Genomic DNA, 23,291 nt, shown 5'->3' with positions numbered 1-23,291 from the left:
CATGCACAACACGCTGTTTACGGTGCCCAAATTGGGGATTTCAGTTTATTCACTGCACCTTGTAGAGTAGAATGTGCCTCGACACTCCATAGAACATTGCTCGGCCACATGTCATCAACGTGCTGGAAACCGAAGAGCAAATTCAGAACGTTGTTGTGGAGCATGAAGTAATATAGACTGTACAACTTTCCGTGCTCTCGACCATAGGATGAACAATTCTTGTACACTGCACGAGGACTAGCGCTACCTGGGGCACTGCTGCATGGCCAGTCACAGCAATAGCAACCTTTCTCTTTCAGGTACCAAGCTCTCTGAGTGTTTTAGAATTTCATTGTCATCTTCTTTAAACCATTTAATGAAGTAAAGCCTCTCCTCAGACCTTTAAGTCGGCCACGCATTCTCAATGCAGCAATGTAATTCCTACCATGTCATACCCTCAGATAATGTACAGCGCGAGATTTTCACCTGGTGGCCAAAATTGGAACTAATTTTTTTCAGCGTAAATCGGTTCCTCATTAACGTATTAGTGTATCTCACAAGTTTCGCTGCTGTACGATTGTTGCAGCCGACACTGGATCTCCGTGAGTACCTGCACTTTAATTATAACCATCCGATATCTTCCCGACAATGTCCCCAACTCGATCTAAAGTTCACTCGGAGTGCAAGCTTAAGCACGCTATTCATATTTGCACTTGAGTTAGCCACTGTCTTTTAAGACTGCGTTCGACAGCCATGAAGAAGAATATGTTGACTCTTATTGCACAACATCAACCACAAAATAAATACTTCGCGCCATTATTCGCGCCAAGGTGGCCGCACCCAGGCTCGAACTTGCTCCTCCATGAGCAGACCCCGCAAGTCAACTACCTTCTACTTCCGCTTATTTTGCCTCTCAGAGACAAGGCCTATCGACCTGCTATAGCTTCAGTGGCATTTTGGAGTAGGTCGTCGAATGTCGCATTTTGCTTTGGGTTTGTATTGTTAGACCATCTTGGGTTCAGAACATGTGGGTGAGGGTAACATTCGATTAAAGATGGGTCGTTCGTGAAGTAACGGGTCCAAACGAACGGTTCATCAAGATGAACGGAACGAGAGAGGAACGAATTCTAAGAAACGGTCTTTCATAGTTCACTTCGGTCGCTGTTTTCTGCTTGTAGTTCCCGGGAATGAGAAGCGGTCGGTCTCGTTCCCGCAACGGCACGTCGGCCGGTCTCGTTCCAGCTTCGGTCCCGTTCGCCTCTCTGTCTCGGTCTCGTTCGGCCGGACTCGTCCTTCTTCGCGTGGCCACTCGTCGCAGTTCCACTGCCGACTGCTCATAGTCAGTTCAGTATCGAGTTGTTATTCGTTTTGTTCACTGCGCACGCCCATTCTGCATGTTTCAAACTTTTTTTGAACTCTGAACTTCTGGTTCTTTTCGTATTCCATTCAGCGTCCATGACCGGTAATTAAAATGTGTAAGTAGGCTGTTTAGGTTCTTATATGTAGGCTGTTTAGGTTCTTATATTGGTAACGCCGCCGCCACGTAGCGCTCTCTGTATGAAAATCACTGGCTGTGCTGTGTGCAGTCTGTGGCTAGTTTGCATTGTTGTCTGCCATTGTAGTGTTGGGCAGCTCGATGTGAACAGCGCGTAGCGTTGCGCAGTTGGAGGTGAGCCGCCAGCAGTGGTGGATGTGGGGAGAGAAATGGCGCAGTTTTGAAATTTCTAAAAATGGATGTCATGAACTGCTGTATATATTATGACTGTTAAGGTAAATACATTGTTTGTTCTCTATTAAAATCTTTCATTTGCTAACTATGCTTACTAGTAGTTAGTGCCTTCCGTAGTTTGAATCTGTTATTTAGCTGGCAGTAGTGGCGCTCGCTGTATTGCTGTAGCTTGAGTAACGAAGATTTTTGTGAGGTAAGTGATTTGTGAAAGGTATAGGTTAACGTTAGTCAGGGCCATTCTTTTGTAGGGATTTTCGAAAGTCAGATTGCGTTGCGCTAAAAATATTGTATGTCAGTTTAAGCACAGTCTTGTATAATTGTTCAAAGGGGACGTTTCAAATGTATTTTATAATTACGTAAATTTCATAAAAATTACGTGGTGTGTAATACATACATCTTTTCAGGTAACAAAACGGCATATCAGCTTACGTAACTACTTCGATAAACAGCAGAAGAAATATTTGTAAAAAGGCATTTTTTTTTGTTTTACACATACAAAGGACGTTCGCACGGCACACACGAGTGACCATTTCCCATCTTTTTTTGATCCAAGGTAAAAGAGCATGTTCATTGTTATGGTAGGCAAACCGACTTGCAACAGAATGAAGCCCGCGCTTCGCAATCAAGTGAATGCTGTCACATTTTGTAAACAGAATATGATAACTCCCACAATATCATTTCAATGGTACAGGGTGGCGGACGTAAAATTTGCCCCGAGTACTATACTGTTCAATGTCGCCCACCAGTCGTCATCTATTGTTTCGAAGTTGTTTGCACTAGCGTATTTGTTACTTCTTTACTGCCTAATTATTACATGTTTATATCTTCTGCTCGTAGCGATCAACATATAGTGCGTAATTGGCGATCAGTCTGTACTCGGGGTCGGTTTCTCGTGCGCCACCTTATATTACTTCACTGCGATGAGCTACATAACGCTACAGTTGGCTAAATGAGAGGTTTTGCTGAATCACGAAAGCTACAATTGTGTGATAATTCTGTTATGAATAAAAACTCTTTACTCTAGGAGGGAGGCAAGTGCCCCCTCTTGGCGCCTTCCATCTTCAGTCACCTATGCTACAAATTTTCAGTTTTTCATAAGAACCATACACCAAGCACAAATGAACAGTGAACTAGTAAAAATGAACGGTTCCCAAAAAAGAGCGATCATCAGTGAACTACTGGGTGATCAAAAACTCAGATTAAATTTGGTAACTGAATAAATCGCGGAATGATGTAGATAGAGAGGTACAAATTGACACGAATGCTTGGAATGACATGGGGTTTTATTAGAACAAAATAATACAAAAATACAAAAGTTCAAAAATGTCCGACAGATGGCGCTTCATCTGATCAGAAAAGCAATAATTAGCATAACAAAGTAAGACAAAGCAAAGATGATATTCATTACAGGAAATGCTCAATATGTCCTCCATCATTCCCCAACAATAGCTATTGTCGAGGAAAAAATGTTGTGAACAGCACTGTAAAGCATTTCCGGAGTTATGGTGAGGCATTGGCGTCGGATGTTGTCTTTCAGCATCCCTAGAGATGTCAGTCGATCACGATACACTTGCGACTTCAGGTAACCTCGAAGGCAATAATCGCACGGACTGAGGTCTGGGGACCTGAGAGGCCAAGCATGACGAAAGTGGCGGCTGAGCACACGATCATCACCAAACGACTCCCGCAAGAGATCTTTCACGCGTCTAGCAATATGGGGTGGTTCTAATAAAACCCCGTGTCATTCCAAGCATGTGTGTCAATTTTTACCTCTCTGTCTACATTATTCCGTGGTTTATTAAGTTTTCAAATTTATACTTACTTTTTGATCACCCGATCGTTCCCAAGGATGAACGAGTTTGCCCATCTCTAGATTCGATACACTGTATATTTATCCTTACACTCTGGTGATTGTTGAACATCTCCGTATGGCTCTCGAGGTTGCCACACGATGTTCTACGTTGAATCTTCTCTGTCTTATTACTGTAACCTGGTAAGTTTCTCAGACTGACGAGGAATACTTAAAATCGGTCTTACAAGTGTTTTGTAAGCAATTTTTGAACAGTAGTGACGCTTACAAGACCACTATTGTGTATACTATTATTTATATACACTCCTGGAAATTGAAATAAGAACACCGTGAATACATTGTCCCAGGAAGGGGAAACTTTATTGACACATTCCTGGGGTCAGATACATCACATGATCACACTGACAGAACCACAGGCACATAGACACAGGCAACAGAGCATGCACAATGTCGGCACTAGTACAGTGTATATCCACCTTTCGCAGCAATGCAGGCTGCTATTCTCCCATGGAGACGATCGTAGAGATGCTGGATGTAGTCCTGTGGAACGGCTTGCCATGCCATTTCCACCTGGCGCCTCAGTTGGACCAGCGTTCGTGCTGGACGTGCAGACCGCGTGAGACGACGCTTCATCCAGTCCCAAACATGCTCAATGGGGGACAGATCCGGAGATCTTGCTGGCCAGGGTAGTTGACTTACACCTTCTAGAGCACGTTGGGTGGCACGGGATACATGCGGACGTGCATTGTCCTGTTGGAACAGCAAGTTCCCTTGCCGGTCTAGGAATGGTAGAACGATGGGTTCGATGACGGTTTGGATGTACCGTGCACTATTCAGTGTCCCCTCGACGATCACCAGTGGTGTACGGCCAGTGTAGAAGATCGCTCCCCACACCATGATGCCGGGTGTTGGCCGTGTGTGCCTCGGTCGTATGCAGTCCTGATTGTGGCGTTCACCTGCACGGCGCCAAACACGCATACGACCATCATTGGCACGAAGGCAGAAGCGACTCTCATCGCTGAAGACGACACGTCTCCATTCGTCCCTCCATTCACGCCTGTCGCGACACCACTGGAGGCGGGCTGCACGATGTTGGGGCGTGAGCGGAAGACGGCCTAACGGTGTGCGGGACCGTAGCCCAGCTTCATGGAGACGGTTGCGAATGGTCCTCGCCGATACCCCAGGAGCAACAGTGTCCCTAATTTGCTGGGAAGTGGCGGTGCGGTCCCCTACGGCACTGCGTAGGATCCTACGGTCTTGGCGTGCATCCGTGCATCGCTGCGGTCCGGTCCCAGGTCGACGGGCACGTGCACCTTCCGCCGACCACTGGCGACAACATCGATGTACTGTGGAGACCTCACGCCCCACGTGTTGAGCAATTCGGCGGTACGTCCATCCGGCCTCCCGCATGCCCACTATACGACCTCGCTCAAAGTCCGTCAACTGCACATACGGTTCACGTCCACGCTGTCGCGGCATGCTACCAGTGTCAAAGACTGCGATGGAGCTCCGTATGCCACGGCAAACTGGCTGACACTGACGGCGGCGGTGCACAAATGCTGCGCAGCTAGCGCCATTCGACGGCGAACACCGCGGTTCCTGGTGTGTCCGCTGTGCCGTGCGTGTGATCATTGCTTGTACAGCCCTCTCGCAGTGTCCGGAGCAAGTATGTTGGGTCTGACACACCGGTGTCAATGTGTTCTTTTTTCCATTTCCAGGAGTGTATGTGTGACAATGCTGGCGCTGATTTTTTGTTTAGCATTTGATGATGCCAGTATGGCTCCAGTATATCAGGACATATTTTTATTAAACAGATCTGAAGACGGTCATTGCTGACCGAAACCGGTAGTCTGAGACCACAGACGTGAAATAAAAGACATTTATTCTACATTTTCGGGTCAGTGTTCCATTCGCGACCATGTCATAGCTTGTGTTCCCTAATTCACTTCAGGCGAATTCCTGGATAGGTCACTGAAAGGGTACGGCCGATTTCCTTCCCCAACCTTCCTTAATCCGACGGGACCGATGACCTCGCTGTTTGGTCCCCTACTCCGAAACCGACCAGCCAGCCAGCCACCGCGTTTGAGACCAGAGGGTGAAAGCAGCGCGTTGTGGTTGCAGGTGGTGGACCTGCACTCGGTGCTGCTGCAGCTGTGCACGAATGCTATGCTGTACGTGGCGGTGAACTTCGCCGGTATGTACACCAAGTACCTGACGGACCGCGGCCAGCGCAAAGCCTTCCTGGAGACCCACCGCTCCATGGAGACGCGCTGCCGCACCCAGAAGGAGAACGACCGCCAGGAGAAGTTGCTGCTCTCCGGTGAGTACCGCACCTCTCACGTACGCAACCGCATGGATGGCGATTATCGCCGAAACGACGGGTTTTCGGTTATACCGGTTCTTTCCGTCTCCATTTTAAACTGCCTGTTAAAACCGCTCACAGTACCTGTTGACTACCGCAGTGGAAACTGATATGTCTGCGTAAGCAGAAGAAACTAACGATCAAAGTCCGAAAACAATTTATTGGACTGTTCAATTAACCAAAACAAATTCTCCAAGTATAACGCCAACACAAAACAGTGATCCGTCTTCGAATCACAACTACATACAAGAATGATATAGAAAACAACTCAAATAATTTCCTACTAGTCTCCGCCGGAGAAAGGAAAGTGCGAGTATTAGTTGAGGACCAACTGGATGAAAATCAGTGTGGGTTTAGGCCTCTTAGAGGTTGTCAAGACCAGATCTTTAGCTTACGGCAAATAATGGAGAAGTGTTATGAGTGGAACAGGGAATTGTATCTATGCTTTATAGATCTAGAAAAGGCATATGACCGGGTTCCTAGGAGGAAGTTATTGTCTGTTCTACAAGATTATGGAATAGGAGGCAAACTTTTGCAAGCAATTAAAGGTCTTTACATGGATAGTCAGGCAGCAGTTAGAGTTGACGGTAAATTGAGTTCATGGTTCAGAGTAGTTTCAGGGGTAAGACAAGGCTGCAACCTGTCTCCACTGTTGTTCATATTATTTATGGATCATATGTTGAAAACAATAGACTGGCTGGGTGAGATTAAGATATGTGAACACAAAATAAGCAGTCTCGCATATGCGGATGACTTAGTTGTGATGGCAGATTCGATTGAAAGTTTGCAAAGTAATGTTTCAGAGCTAGATCAGAAATGTAAGGACTATGGTATGAAGATTAGCATCTCCAACACGAAAGTGATGTCAGTGGGAAAGAAATATAAACGGATTGAGTGCCAAATAGGAGGAACAAAGTTAGAACAGGTGGACGGTTTCAAGTACTTAGGATGCATATTCTCACAGGATGGCAACATAGTGAAAGAACTGGAAGCGAGGTGTAGCAAAGCTAATGCAGTGAGCGCTCAGCTACGATCTACTCTCTTCTGCAAGAAGGAAGTCAGTACCAAGACTAAGTTATCTGTGCACCGTTCAATCTTTCGACCAACTTTGTTGTATGGGAGCGAAAGCTGGGTGGATTCAGGTTACCTTATCAACAAGGTTGAGGTTATGGATATGAAAGTAGCTAGGATGATTGCAGGTACTAGTAGATGGGAACAATGGCAGGAGGGTGTCCACAATGAGGAAATCAAAGAAACACTGGGAATGAACTCTATAGATGTAGCAGTCAGGGCGAACAGGCTTAGATGGTGGGGTCATGTTACACACATGGGAGAAGCAAGGTTACCCAAGAGATTCATGGATTCAGCAGTAGAGGGTAGGAGGAGTTGGGGCAGACCGAGGAGAAGGTACCTGGATTCGGTTAAGAATGATTTTGAAGTAATAGGTTTAATATCAGAAGAGGTACCAATGTTAGCACTGAATAGGGGGTCATGGAGGAACTGTATAAGGGGGGCTATGCTCCAGACTGAACGCTGAAAGGCATAATCAGTCTTAAATGATGATGATGATGATGATGATCTTCGCTAGAGACTTCTTGGATATACCAAGCCTAATCCAGAGATCAGCGAGAAGATCCAAGCCGGGCTGCCGGGACGGCAGTTATCCACGTCTGCTGGCGGTCGGTGAACTGCGATGTGCGCCCGAGCGCCGGGCTTTATAGTGCTTCGGCGGATGAGTACCTCGGAACTGTTTTCTATCACGTGGTTTGATATGTGAAAATAGTTCCGGAATCTGCAGCGACCTCTTCCTTATGTTTATGTGGGCCGGTAGTGGCCCCTGGTGGTCGCTGGTGTCTTTACTGTGTTGTTGTTGTTGTGGCCGTTCATCAATATTGCCTGTCGGTTGTGTAGTGCTTCGGTGTGCCTGCGAAGCGGGCAACCCGCGGCTGCAGGCTGTCAGTTTGGTTGCTGATACTCTAGGCGCCGTGATATCTGGTGGAAAAGGCCACAGCAGAAACCGTGATAGGTATTTGGAACAGAAATAACTGTCTCTGCTGCACAAGACAGGTTTATTTAATCTTCACATATGATGCGTTTCGCCTGTTCTAGGCATCACAGACAGTCTGGAAAAATTACAGAATGGTTGTTGTTGTTGCGATCTTCGGTCCAAAGGCTGGTTTGATGCAGCTTTCCATGCTACTCTAGCCTGTGCAAGCCTCTTCATCTCCGAGTAACTACTGCAACCTACATCCCTCTGAATCTGGTAACTGTATTCACCTCCTCGTCTCCCTCTACGAATTTTACCTGACACGCTTCCCTCCAGTACTAAATTGGTGCTCCCTTGATGCCACAGAATGTGTCCTACCAATCGATCCCGTCTTTTCGTCAGATTGTGCCACAAATTTCTCTTCTCTCCAATTCTATCAGTACCTCCTCATTAGTTACATGATCTAGCAATCTAATCTTCAGCACTCTTCCTTAGCACCACATTTCAAATGCTTCTATTCTCTTCTTGTCTATACTGTTTATCGTCCATGTTTCACTTCCATACATGACTACCCTCCATACAAATACTTTTCAGAATGGACTTCCTGACACTCAAATCTACACTCGACGTTAACAAATTTCTCTTCTTCAGAAACAGTTTTCTTGCCATAGCCAGACTACATTTTATATCCTCCCTTCTTCGACCATCATCAGTTATTTTGCTTCCCAAATAACAAAACTCATTTTACTACTTTAAGTGTGCCAGTTTCTCATATAATTCCCTCAGCATCACGTGATTTAATTCGACTACGTTCCATTATTCTCGTTTTGCTTTTGTTGATGTTCATCTTATATCCTTCTTTCAAGATACTGTCCATTCCGTTCAACCGCTCTTCCAAGTCCTTACGGAATGGTATAAGTATAAATTGCTAATTGCGCCTTAACTAGGCTTATCAATAAAAAAATCTTGCTAATCGTAACCAAAGCATCGCATGTAATTAAAGAGCCCATAGAACTGGGAAGTAACAGCCAGAGAGCTGCAAAATTCTTCCTACTACCAACTAGGGCGTCAAACGTGATTAAGAGTCCCAAAGAACTGGGAGGTAATACCCAGATAGCCACTGCCAATGCCTCATTACATAACCTTGAAGCATTACGGAAAAAAGTAACGACAGTAGCAAAAGGAAAACTACTAAAGCGTGCAAGGGGTACGTAACTTAGGCAAATAGGCATATACAGTGAGCAGAAAAAACTCACGAGTGCAAAGTACAGCTTTTTCTGCTCACTGAATATGATTATTTGCCTAAGTTAGGTACCCCTTGCACGCTTTAGTACTTTTCTACATGCTACTGTCGTTACCTTTTGCCGTGATGCTTCAAGGTGACGTAATGAGCCATTGACTGTGGCTTTCTGGCTTTTGCCTCCCACTTCTATGGGACTCTTAATTGCTTTCGACGCCTTGGTTACGATTAGCAGGAATTTTTATCGGTAAGCTCATTTAAGATGCAGTATTTTATGAGCCGAAACTTATAACCGTCACCACTGCCTGAAACACAAATGTGACCCTGTGCTGCATAGTCCAATCGGTATACGTCTTCCTCTTGTTATTTTTAATTTATACATTTATTATTGCCTCTAATAGCAGTTTAAAACTTATACAAGTTTCTAATGTCCCCAGACCGTTTGGTGATGTCTAGAACAGGCGAAACGTGTCACATGTGAAGATTAAATAAATCTATATTGTGTAACAAATACCGTTTTCTGTGTTCACAAAATAATCTGTTTTTGAAAAAACCCATTTTCGATTTTCTATTTGCTATTATTTCCAATTGCAGACGTAGATTTCGATCAAATATTGAAAAATTGTAATGAAGGTGGAGGAGTAGTACATCTCGATCGATATGGGATTGAAGCTGTGGCATTGTCTTCAGCAAAGATGACGAAGATTAAGGAGATGGTCACTGGGACGGCGATAGCAAGTCACAAATTGATGACTTCGCTGGCAACATTACTTTTTCACCCTGAAGCAACACTAAAATTAAGGCTTCAGTTATGATTCCAAGTTCATAACACTTCAATACAATTATAGGTCTGTCAATGAAATTTACCTTCTCCTGCAAGGACAGTTGGGATGTTTTCTCCTTATATGATGTCGCAAGTTCGTTCTCAATCTGCTAAGGCTAATGAAGCTGTGTACTTCACCGCACTTCAAGACTAAGGATGGTGGAATTCTGCAATCAACCGAGGACGTCAGCGACAAACTACCGTACAGATCACGTGGGAGTAAGTCATGCCCACTGCAACGTACACTCGTTCCGTGTAATAGATCACGCCATACGGAAAAAGTTGCATCACTGTCTCAGAAATGCTGTATAGATTCGTTGGTAGTTTACAACCGTGTGCATTGTTATTAAAATGGGACTGATCACGCTTCCCATTATCCCTTTCCCTTTTTCTATAGGCACCCAATATTTCAAAACGATAGAAATTTTAAGAATAAACATTGCTCCTAATATAAAAAGATTTATTTAAAAACAAAGAATTTTAACAGTGCTGCTATGGCAAACTGGTATGACGGTATTTTTACCCGGTTATGCGTAAAAAATGAAGGAAATCATGTTATAACCAAGACCAAACACATGTCCCAAAATACCGGTTACTCAGAAATAAAATACGAGTATCCACACTACTACCCCGCCACAGTCGCACATTCAACAGCACTGTCTTTCCTGCGGGTCTGGGTTCAGCAAGGAGCTTTCTCCTTAGACATCGGTTGTATGGGAATGATTGGATGAAAAATGTGTCTCTTAAACCTCTCCGAATATGCTGTATAAGAGGCCCGAATAGCTGAAAAGACGAAGACTAGAGGTGCTTTTTCATCCATTATCAGACGTCTGTTCAGGAGGCGGCTAGTCGAGCACCAGCAGACGCTCTCGCTCACCTCCTGGAAACAGAGCGCTCGCGCTAAAATGAGGCTATCGTACGTCGTTATGTAGCACAGATAAAGACCGAACTATGCCACTGTCTTCAGAGGAATCATCAGTGTGTTGGGTTTGCCGTAGCCTTATATGCAAGTCCGTATACGCAAGGCGCAGTGCTGAAAGTGAGAGCAGCTCATTTTAAGTCGACGAAAAGCAGCGTGTTGGCTGCTTTAGGAACTCCATAGCGATGGTCAGACACACCAATATACATTTAGAACATGTCGGTGTAGGATGCCTAGCTACAGGTAGAACTTGTCGTCGACGGTGAGTGTTCGTCGGAGGTGAGGGTATCGTCTGGAGTGCCCCAGGAAAGTGTGGTAGATCCGCTGTTGTTTTCTATCTACATAAATGAACTTTTGGATAGGGTGAATAGCAATGTACGGCTGTTTGCTGATGATGCTGTGGTGTAAGGGAAGGTATCGTCGTTGAGTGACTGTAGGAGGATACAAGATGCCTCGGACAGGATTTGTGATTGGTGTAAAGAATGGGAGCTAACTCTAAATGTAGATAAATGTAAATTAATGCAGATGAATAGGAAAAAGAATCCTGTAATGCTTGAATACTCCATTAGTAGTGTAGCGCTTGACACAGTCACGTCGATTAAATATTTGGGCGTAACATTGCAGAGCGATATGAGGTGGGAAAAGCATGTAATGGCAGTTGTGGGGAAGGGGGATAGTTGTCTTCGGTTCGTTGGTAGAATTTTGGGAAGATGTGGTTCATCTGTAAAGGAGACCGCTTATAAAACACTAATACAACCTATTCTTGAGTACTGCTCGAGCGTTTGGTATCCCTATCGTGTCGGATTGAGGGAGCACATAGAAGCAATTCAGAGGCGGGCAGCTAGATCTGTTACTGGTAGGTTTGATCATCACGCGAGTGTTACGGAAATGCTTCAGGAATTCGGGTGGGAGTCTCTAGAGGAAAGGAGGCGTTCTTTTCGTGAATCGCTACTGAGGAAATTTAGAGAACCAGCATTTGAGGCTGTCTGCAGTACAATTTTACTGCCGCCAACTTACATTTCGTGGAAAGACCACAAAGATAAGAGAGATTAGGGCTCGTACAGAGGCATATAGGCAGTCATTTTTCCCTCGTTCTGTTTGGGAGTGGAACAGGGAGAGAAGATGGTAGTTGTGGTGCGAGGTACCCTCCGCCACGCACCGTATGGTGGATTGCGGAGTATGTATGTAGATGCAGATGTAGAATATAAAGGGTCCACAGCGTGAGAGGCTATTCCATATTAAGTCTCGTAATAAAATAACCCCCTTACACACATACAAAAACATTCAACATAAATGTCTACTACACTGACGTGGCAAGGTCATGGGATAGAGATACGCGCATACACTGATGAGCCAAAACATTATGACCACCTGCATAATACACTCCTGGAAATGGAAAAAAGAACACATTGACACCGGTGTGTCAGACCCACCATACTTGCTCCGGACACTGCGAGAGGGCTGTACAAGCAATGATCACACGCACGGCACAGCGGACACACCAGGAACCGCGGTGTTCGCCGTCGAATGGCGCTAGCTGCGCAGCATTTGTGCACCGCCGCCGTCAGTGTCAGCCAGTTTGCCGTGGCATACGGAGCTCCATCGCAGTCTTTGACACTGGTAGCATGCCGCGACAGCGTGGACGTGAACCGTATGTGCAGTTGACGGACTTTGAGCGAGGGCGTATAGTGGGCATGCGGGAGGCCGGGTGGACGTACCGCCGAATTGCTCAACACGTGGGGCGTGAGGTCTCCACAGTACATCGATGTTGTCGCCAGTGGTCGGCGGAAGGTGCACGTGCCCGTCGACCTGGGACCGGACCGCAGCGACACACGGATGCACGCCAAGACCGTAGGACCCTACGCAGTGCCGTAGGGGACCGCACCGCCACTTCCCAGCAAATTAGGGATACTGTTGCTCCTGGGGTATCGGCGAGGACCATTCGCAACCGTCTCCATGAAGCTGGGCTACGGTCCCGCACACCGTTAGGCCGTCTTCCGCTCACGCCCCAACATCGTGCAGCCCGCCTCCAGTGGTGTCGCGACAGGCGTGAATGGAGGGACGAATGGAGACGTGTCGTCTTCAGCGATGAGAGTCGTTTCTGCCTTGGTGCCAATGATGGTCGTATGCGTGTTTGGCGCCGTGCAGGTGAGCGCCACAATCAGGACTGCATACGACCGAGGCACACAGGGCCAACACCCGGCATCATGGTGTGGGGAGCGATCTCCTACACTGGCCGTACACCACTGGTGATCGTCGAGGGGACACTGAATAGTGCACGGTACATCCAAACCGTCATCGAACCCATCGTTCTACCATTCCTAGACCGGCAAGGGAACTTGCTGTTCCAACAGGACAATGCACGTCCGCATGTATCCCGTGCCACCCAACGTGCTCTAGAAGGTGTAAGTCAACTACCCTGGCCAGCAAGATCTCCGGATCTGTCCCCCATTGAGCATGTTTGGGACTGGATGTAGCGTCGTCTCACGCGGTCTGCACGTCCAGCACGAACGCTGGTCCAACTGAGGCGCCAGGTGGAAATGGCATGGCAAGCCGTTCCACAGGACTACATCCAGCATCTCTACGATCGTCTCCATGGGAGAATAGCAGCCTGCATTGCTGCGAAAGGTGGATATACACTGTACTAGTGCCGACATTGTGCATGCTCTGTTGCCTGTGTCTATGTGCCTGTGGTTCTGTCAGTGTGATCATGTGATGTATCTGACCCCAGGAATGTGTCAATAAAGTTTCCCCTTCCTGGGACAATGAATTCACGGTGTTCTTATTTCAATTTCCAGGAGTGTAGCTTGTTTGTCCGTCTTTGGAACGATATACACCACTGATTCTGCGAATCAGGGATCGGGCAGTTCGTTGGTAGGTTTGTGGAGGTATGTGGCATTAGATATCTACGCACAGGTCATGTAATTCGCGTAAACAACGGGCCGCTGATTTACGTACGCGGTGATGGCTCCCGATAGCGACCAAGATGGTTTCCATAGAATTTACACGAGGCAGATTTGGTCTCCGAGACATCAACTTTTGTTCACTCAGACCACTCTAGCACTGTTCTGAGTCCAAGACATTATACTGCTGAAACACGGAATCACCGTCGGGAGAGACATAAGCATGAAGGGATGCAGGTGTTTCGCAGCTCTCAGCGTCTCTCCTATTACTACCACAGGTCCCATGTAAGCGCAGGACATTGCCTCCGATAGCATAATGCTGCTTCCCAGCCTGCATCAGTGGCGCCATGCGCGTTTCCAGCCGCCGTTCACCTCAATGACGGCGCTTTTGGGGACTACTAGCGATCTAGTATAGAAAACATGTGATTCACCCGAAGAGCCGACACGTTTCCATAGATCGACAGTCGAATCCCGACGGTACTGTGCCCATTGCAATCTCAATTGTCGATGTCGTTAGGTCAACATGTGACCACACAGGGGTGGTCTAATGCAGATCTCCATGTTCAACAATGTACGATGAACTGTGCTTTCCGAAATACTTGTGCGAGCACCAGCACTGTGCTCTTTCGGCAGAAATGCCACAGATCACCATCTGTCCTCCTTTACAGGGCAGACAAGCCTCCGAATCCCAGGTTCTGTGAAGGGTCGTGACGGCTAACCATTTAACGCCTAGTGGTAGTTTCACTGTCCTATCTCTTTCCGCAGTGCTCACGACAGTACCACGTGAACATTCCACCAGCTTAGCCGTAATACATTCTTTGATATTATCAATAATATACACACATCAATCGATTCTATTACGAAACTCGTCAATGGAGTAGAAGGGGTTGGTCACCAATAGAACCTTTAGGCTCCTCTTCAACTGAATTATAGAAACTGAATTATGGTTGAAACTTCCTGGCAGATTAAAACTGTGTGCCCGACCGAGACTCGAACTCGGGACCTTTGCATTTCGCGGGCAAGTGCTCTACCATCTGAGCTACCGAAGCTGTGAGTACCGGGCGTGAGTCGTGCTTCGGTAGCTCAGTTGGTAGAGCACTTGCCCGCGAAATGCAAAGGTCCCGAGTTCGAGTCTCGGTCGGGCACACAGTTTTAATCTGCCAGGAAGTTTCATATCAGCGCACACTCCGCTGCAGAGTGAAAATCTCATTCTGAATTATGGTTATTGGCAAGTTATTGAAAATTTGTGTTCCTGAATAGTGGACACCTTTCTGGGCCAAATTGTCTTTAAATCTCTGTTAGTATTTCTCTTATTTCTACTACTGATTCCATGAACTGAGCTGTTGGTCTCAAAAGATATCATTTGTAACAAAACGTCGTTAAGGAAAAGGTATACTGATAAGCGGTAGTTAGTTGAAAAGGCCTCTGGAGGATGTTAGTTCACAAATTCGTAATGTACGCTTTTCTACTTGGAAAACCTTAGCTTGGCTTAATGGCTTACCCCAAAAAATGATCATGTATGACATGGAATTAAATCAAGACAAGTGTGCTAGATTTTTTTATTTTCTTTAGTTTTATCCACCTTTGTCTGAATGAGCTAACAATTATCTGTAGAAAAATGAGTCAGTCGATGAAGCAAATCTATGGATTTGCTCCCTACTCCAGCAAACTATCAGCTTGAAGCTGAATCAGATCTTGCGTCAAATGGAAGAAGTTTCTAGGAGCGAGCACCAAACTGCAGACTGAACAAGAGAGATGGAAGAAGGCACCCTGTTCAGTCTTCGTACGTGGTACTGTCCTCTAGAATGACCTGTTTGCTGCGCTTGTGTCAACCATGTTTCACTAAATCGCATTTTAACAAGGTGCATTATTACTTTCAGGCATGAGTGTACCTTTACAGCAATGTGCTACCCTGGTCTCCATTTATCAGGTGATCGGCTTTTCAAACATCTCTGTCGGAAATGTTACATGTAGTCTTTCTCAGATTTACCTCGAATTATTAGTACATTTCTTTGCCCAACCAACGAGAAAACTGATAAGTGGGACATGCTTCTCTGATGATAAATTAACGGAACGTTGCAGACAAACTCTTTTCTGCATCTCTCTGACGTATTTATATATGCATATTTATGTGCCATGCAGGCCCTCAATCCTATTTATGTGATTTATATATTGTGCTTACACATTTTCCTTCCTCTTTTACCGTCTGTGTGAACGAGTGAGTGAATGTGGAGCGAGTGAATTTGTGTGTCTGGTATTTAGTAATTCAGTAATAGTCGTACAGCACTTTGCTCTCTGCTGTAGATACAGGGTGGCTAACTTAGTGGATTCAGGTAAAGCAAAGTGATTTGTGCTTTCCAAGTGGTCTTTCTAATGGTGTTAGGTTGGTGGCGGAAAGGAGCCCTCTGGTCAGTTCTACTTATCTGGGGGTTCATTATTCGAGGAGCGTGATAGAGCACTTGGCGCTAGGCTGTTGATGAGAAGATATCACAACTTTAAGAGTTAGACTAGGGACTTCGTCTTAGAATGTCAATTGTGTAAGTCTTCAGGTTACTGAAGTATTATAATTTTATTTATTTCAGAGCTATAGACACAGAATGGTAGTTTATAGTTTATTCAAAATATAAAATGGTGTAGTTTTCGGGGTTTGTTAGCTTTTTCTGACTTACTTTGTCTTACTAGAACTTGACATGGAAATGAACTCCACCAAGAGGTTCTGACGTCTTAAGAGAACCGTTTCTGTAAGAGAATATGCGCGTGAATGTAGCCTCGTGTGAATGTGGTTTCAATTCTTGTCATAAACTCAGTTCCGTTTTAGTGTTATGAACTTTCTTTTGTATGGCACCACATGTGGTCACAAATTCCTTCTGTGTGCCCTCAGCACCGTCCAATCGTATTTTCTACGGCGAACTCGTGTGATAGTAAATGTTCATTGCAGTTTAATGTTTTTGTGTGACTTTGTTGCGTTAAACTCCAGTTTTCGAGTATTTGCTTTGTTCTTATAGCCCACGTGCACAGATGAGTCCGTTGGGCAGTCAGCTGCCTTTCTTTAACATTTGCTAACTTCCTTCGCAGTTGATTTGGACATTTCTAATCGAGGCACATATTTATAAATTAATTTATCTCATAAATATTTAGAAAATTTTCGATCGTTCCATTTTGTTAAATTGAAGCATCCCCTTAGAAAAATTTATAAATGACAGTGCTGGAAAACCTCTTACGTTTTCAAACAGCTGAGCAAAACTGAACGTACTCAGACATTTCTCTCTTTACTTATTTTGATCATCAATAAACTGACTCACAATATTTTTACGCAACGCAATCTGACTTTCAACAATCCCTACAAAAGAATGGCCCTGACTAACAACATCCTATACCTTTCATGAATCACTTCCCTCACAAAAATCTTCGTTACTCGAAGTACTGCAGTACAGCGAGCGCCAATACTGCCAGCTAAATAAAAGATTCTAACTACTGAAGGCACTAACTACTCATTGGCATAGTTAGCAAATGAAAGATTTTTATGGAGAAAAAAAAATGTATTTACCCTAATAGTGTTCAAAAGTCATTATATATATATATATATATATATATATATATATATGTGTGTTTGAACACTATTAGGGTAAATAAAAAGTCATTATATATATATATATATATATATATATATATATATATATATATATAATGACTTTTGAACACTATTAGGGTAAATACTTTTTTTTTCTCCATAAAAATCTTTCATTTGCTAACTATGCCAATGAGTAGTTAGTGCCTTCAGTAGTTAGAATCTTTTATTTAGCTGGCAGTATATATATATATCAGTTCATGACATCCAGTCTTACAAATTTCCTTTTTCTGACGGACACACATCCAGATCGTCCGCTCTCAAAACTCTGCCATCTCTCTCGCCACATCCACCACTGCTGGCGGCTCACCTCCAACTGCACAACGCTACGCGCTGTTCACATCCAACTGCTCAACTCTACACAAGCAAATATTCAAACAATGCCAACCAGCCACAGACTGCACACAGGACAGTCAGTGATTTTCATACAGAGTCCTACGTGGCGTTACCTACATAAAAATCTAAACAGCCTACTTACAAAATCTTGCACCCACTTTTGTGCATAAGCTTACTTTGTTTGTGAATGCTGTGTACCATTTCATATCTAACCTCAGTGTACTGGGAGGCATGAACTTCGTGGTCTCTAGTCATGTGGTGAAAGGCTGACTTCCTTCAGTCTGTATTCTTTTAGCGTGAACTTAGAGTATGTGTTAGTTTATCAGATCCTTCCCAAATTTTGTATGAACTATGTTCGTGAAGTGCCCAGTATCCAACATACTGTTCGTTGTAATGATATCAGAAAGTAAATGCAGGCAACGGCAACTCCACTTCCTTATTAGAATGGTTCAAATGGCTCTGAGCACTATGGGACTTGACAGCTTTGGTCATCAGTCCCCTAGAACTTAGAACTACTTAAACCTAACTAACCTAAGGACATCACACACATCCATGCCCGAGGCAGGATTCGAACCTGCGACCGTAGCAGTCGCGCGGTTCCGGACTGCGCGCCTAGAACCGCGAGACCACCGCGGCCGGCCCTTATTAGAATAAGCATGGTAAATCAAACCTCGAGTTTTCCTATGCGCAACAGTTTTTGTAGGCTAATTCTTTTCGTTTCTCAATAAGAATCTAGAATATTGTGTCGAGACTTAACTTCTTGTTACCTCTCAACCGGAAGGAAGATACTTCATTAATAATTTGACTTTTTTTTAAGTGACCAGCTGATGAAATCAATGATGGATATATAATTAATATGGATCGAAGAAGTGAATAATTCCCTTTCTTATGACTGAATTTTCCAACTTCGTTGGGTGGTGACTCTAAGTAATTAATTAATGCGGAGCGAGGTGAGCAGACCTCAGAGTTCCCAGGGTACATTTCGATCCCAAGTATATTCTTGGTTATATGCAGATACCGTTTACTACTGAGACACGATTCGCGACCTCTCCCACAGCACTTGCGAAAACGCCTATCAATTTCGATTGGGCAAATCTCGAAATATTAGGACAAATAGCAGGAGTGGACCATTTCCTGATCTTCGCTTGCAGTTCATGTATTTTTGCTGGATTTCTTAGCAGAGACAATAACTTAACTATATTTTCCAATTCACAATATTTTCGCTCCTCTACATCTTTTTTTTTCTTTCTGTATGTTTACTATACATCAAACTTTTCATGTCTGACATTAAGAATAGGAATCGCATGCATAAAGTTGGTCCTGTGCTCCAACTTAAACCAATGTATGTTTCCGTGATGTCTCTGTAGATGGGCCGTGCGTGGTCTAGGGCGCCTTGCCACGGTTCGTGCGGCTTCCCCCCGTCGGAGGTTCGAGTCCTCCCTTGGACATGGGTGTGTGTGTTGTCCATACGTAAGTTAGATTAAGTAGTGTGTAAGCCTAGGGACCGATGATCTCAGCAGTTTGATCCCATAGCACTTACCACAAATTTCCAATTTTCTGTGGATGGAAAAAAGGCGCAGCAACTGTAGGCGCTGATGTAATAATACATACACCGTTTCCAAGCGAGTACGCCTCTCGGAAGTTTTTATATGACACGAAGATGAGGAAGGTTGATTTATCGTGTGCGTAAGTGCGATGTGTTTCAGGTCAGTTCCTAATTAGGCGTCAGGGAGATAAAAGTTTCCGAACAAGCAAAACTTTAGATTAATCCAGGTCGAAAACTGAGATGCCATGTATAGCCTGTTGGGACAAAACGGCAGCAATTATTGGCACCTGTGCGAGATTCTGCCGACAGGAGTTGATGTTAATGTAAATTCAGCGTGTTTGCTTAACGGAGAGTCTGCGAAGACACTTGGTGCGGGTGAGAAGTTTTGCGATGTGAACAACATTGTTGATAAGTAAAGCACGGTTTTACGAAAAATACACTCCTGGAAATGGAAAAAAGAACACATTGACACCGGTGTGTCAGACCCACCATACTTGCTCCGGACACTGCGAGAGGGCTGTACAAGCAATGATCACACGCACGGCACAGCGGACACACCAGGAACCGCGCTGTTGGCCGTCGAATGGCGCTAGCTGCGCAGCATTTGTGCACCGCCGCCGTCAGTGTCAGCCAGTTTGCCGTGGCATACGGAGCTCCATCGCAGTCATTAACACTGGTAGCATGCCGCGACAGCGTGGACGTGAACCGTATGTGTAGTTGACGGACTTTGAGCGAGGGCGTATAGTGGGCATGCGGGAGGCCGGGTGGACGTACCGCCGAATTGCTCAACACGTGGGGCATGAGGTCTTCACAGTACATCGATGTTGTCGCCAGTGGTCGGCGGAAGGTGCACGTGCCCGTCGACCTGGGACCGGACCCCAGCGACGCTCGGATGTACGCCAAGACCGTAGGATCCTACGCAGTGCCGTAGGTGACCGCACCGCCACTTCCCGCCAAATTAGGGACACTGCTGCTCCTGGGGTATCGGCGAGGACCATTCGCAACCGTCTCCATGAAGCTGGGCTACGGTCCCGCACACCGTTAGGCCGTCTTCCGCTCATGCCCCAACATCGTGCAGCCCGCCTCCAGTGGTGTCGCGACAGGCGTGAATGGAGGGACGAATGGAGACGTGTCGTCTTCAGCGATGAGAGTCGCTTCTGCCTTGGTGCCAATGATGGTCGTATGCGTGTTTGGCGCCGTGCAGGTGAGCGCCACAATCAGGACTGCATACGACCGAGGCACACAGGGCCAACACCCGGCATCATGGTGTGGGGAGCGATCTCCTACAATGGCCGTACACCACTGGTGATCGTCGAGGGGACACTGAATACTGCACGGTACATCCAAACCGTCATAGAACCCATCGTTCTACCATTCCTAGACCGGCAAGGGAACTTGCTGTTCCAACAGGACAATGCACGTCCGCATGTATCCCGTGCCACCCAACGTGCTCTAGAAGGTGTAAGTCAACTACCCTGGCCAGCAAGATCTCCGGATCTGTCCCCCATTGAGCATGTTTGGGACTGGATGAAGCGTCGTCTCACGCGGTCTGCACGTCCAGCACGAACGCTGGTCCAACTGAGGCGCCAGGTGGAAATGGCATGGCAAGCCGTTCCACAGGACTGCATCCAGCATCTCTACGATCGTCTCCATGGGAGAATAGCAGCCTGCATTGCTGCGAAAGGTGGATATACACTGTACTAGTGCCGACATTGTGCATGCTCTGTTGCCTGTGTCTATGTGCCTGTGGTTCTGTCAGTGTGATCATGTGATGTATCTGACCCCAGGAATGTGTCAATAAAGTTTCCCCTTCCTGGGACAATGAATTCACGGTGTTCTTATTTCAATGTCCAGGAGTGTATGTTCACACTTCACTGGTAAACGTCAATAACGTTACAGAGCCTAAGTAGCCGTTTAGCCGTCTTACGTTATAACAGGATACAAGAAACTGCATTGGATTCACGCTTCCTGCGGTTGGTAAGAGCTTTGTGGAAGCTACAGTGTGTGCCAAACAAAATCGGTCATCAAAGAATTTCATGCACGTGGAGCAGATGATGTATATTGTGTTGTTTTGTGTTCGTGAGTGAGTGGAAACGACACGCTACTAGATACGGAACTTTATTAAGTCGGTGAACAAACGTGATAATAGTCTCTTGGTGCGAAACTGGATGCACAGTGAACAACATAACAATAGTTCTTAGGTGCGAGCCTTGTATCAGCTTGGAGTACGTCGCTGAGCACTGTAGTTTCCTAGTAATGGCAATAACATATATTCCTGACATCTAAAAATTTCAATCAAAGCGCCTGGACCCCCTTCCGCCTCCCATATCTGCATTTCATGCTGTATCTAATTTTTCTGTAAATTAATGTCCAATTTATATTGTAACCTTTAGATATAACCTTTAGATATCATCTCTAGATCTTCATATTCCCTTTTTATTTATGAGACATGACTTTATAGGTAATTACACGTTGTTTTATTACATATTTTTTTGACTTTTGTTTACTTAAGGCATCCCTTTATATGTTTCCTATTTTGACAATGTTAATACGTTTTGCAATAGCTACTCGACTGTTTATATTATTAAAAGATTGATGTGATACAAAATCCCTTTATTATGATGACACTGTCTGGGACCCCACTGTTAACATGCTCATTTGACTGAAATAATTAAAAAACACTATTCCCTCAGATTCATTAATGTATGACATATAACCTTAAAGGAGGTTCATTCGATGATTTCCCATTTACTTTTTATTAATTTAACATTATGTGTTTTCTAAAGCTTTCCTTCACCACACATATCATCTCACCGTATGAGTTTTTGTGATTATGCTTTGTCGATACCGTTTGTTAAGTACGTTTATCGTTAAGCCACTTCACTCTTTACATCGTTGTTAAACCTTTGTACTTCAAATTACTCCAAAGACCTGACATGCACCTGTGATATGTATATATAATCTATTTTACGGTTACAGATACTCTCTTACGATCTTTGTCCAAGATTCATAGCAATTTGCCTTTGATATTTGATGTTAAAAAAAAAGAACCTTTTTATTATGAGTCCATTACAGTTTTCTTCAGTTTGAAATCTACGATAGTCTTTTGCACGTCTCCTACATATGTGTGCCTTTTGGAGATTATTTATTGTAATAGAAGCTATGTTTTTTCATCTACGCTGAAGACGTTCACGTCAATTTTGTCATTGACAAGATGGTTACGCTTTGTAGGTAATTTCTACGTCATTTAGTGCCATAATTTATATTTTGGCAGTATATGGTGGCATGTGCACTTTAAAGATTTTGTATGTCCCTCAAGCCTCGGCTCGATAATGGTCTACTGCTCTAAATGGGTAGCATTGAGCACAAAAATAAACAGCTGGTGGTCATCTACAATGAAGTTTCACAGTTCCTGGTAATGGTTGTAGGTGGACGAAATCAGTGGTATGGTCGAGCGCCGAACTGCAGGGAGCATGAAGATGATGACGGAGGTGACATCGGTGAACTGATGCGGAGGAGGGACTCCTTGATGGTCTCACGGTTGGCAAAGTCCGAAGTAGGTGGTGTCCAGCGGGGCAATAGCTCGAAGATGGTGGTGGGGGTGTATTCTAGAGGGTGCAGAAGAGGCACTCTGGCACTCAGTGATGCTCCAGCGGTTTGAATACGAGGCCGACGTTGCAGTCCTCGGCCTTCGAATGTGGACGAACGTCAGTCCTTAGGTAACAGTGCGCTCGGGTAGCGGAACTCCTTATGGAGGGACTGTGGACGTCCAGCAATTGGCCAGGGAGTGACTCCCTATGGCGAAGGGAGCTCCATATTAAGGGCCGGACGGTCGCCGCTTGGCCACGGAGTGCATTAACTTCCGTGGACCAGCCGAGCGGCGAGCTTTATAGCCGGATTAAGACGAATACAGCACCGGTGCTTGGAGACACGTGACAGAGCTTGCCGCGCCCCCTGAGGCGAGAATAGAGCCACCAGGAAGCGTGCCTACCGCTGGAAAACAGTCCCGCCTGTTTATGTCTCAACCGG

The 23,291-nt window shown here is 45.3% G+C and overlaps 1 protein-coding gene across 2 annotated transcripts in view; it reads left to right on the top strand.

Annotated features, from left to right (window-relative positions):
- Positions 1-23,291, top strand: part of LOC126163122 (adenylyl cyclase 78C-like) — an 812,464-nt gene that overhangs the window by 445,858 nt on the left and 343,315 nt on the right. For both annotated transcript variants that reach the window (XM_049920046.1, XM_049920045.1), the window contains exon 5: positions 5,640-5,838. In XM_049920046.1, coding sequence (XP_049776003.1) covers positions 5,640-5,838 — 199 coding nt within the window. The remainder of the gene's footprint in view (positions 1-5,639; positions 5,839-23,291) is intronic.

Source organism: Schistocerca cancellata, chromosome 2 (genome assembly GCF_023864275.1).
Source record: "Schistocerca cancellata isolate TAMUIC-IGC-003103 chromosome 2, iqSchCanc2.1, whole genome shotgun sequence".
Classification (NCBI taxonomy): Eukaryota; Metazoa; Arthropoda; class Insecta; order Orthoptera; family Acrididae; genus Schistocerca; species Schistocerca cancellata.
The sequence above is the reverse complement of the archived record's forward strand: the minus strand, read 5'-3'. Positions and strand labels throughout refer to the sequence as shown.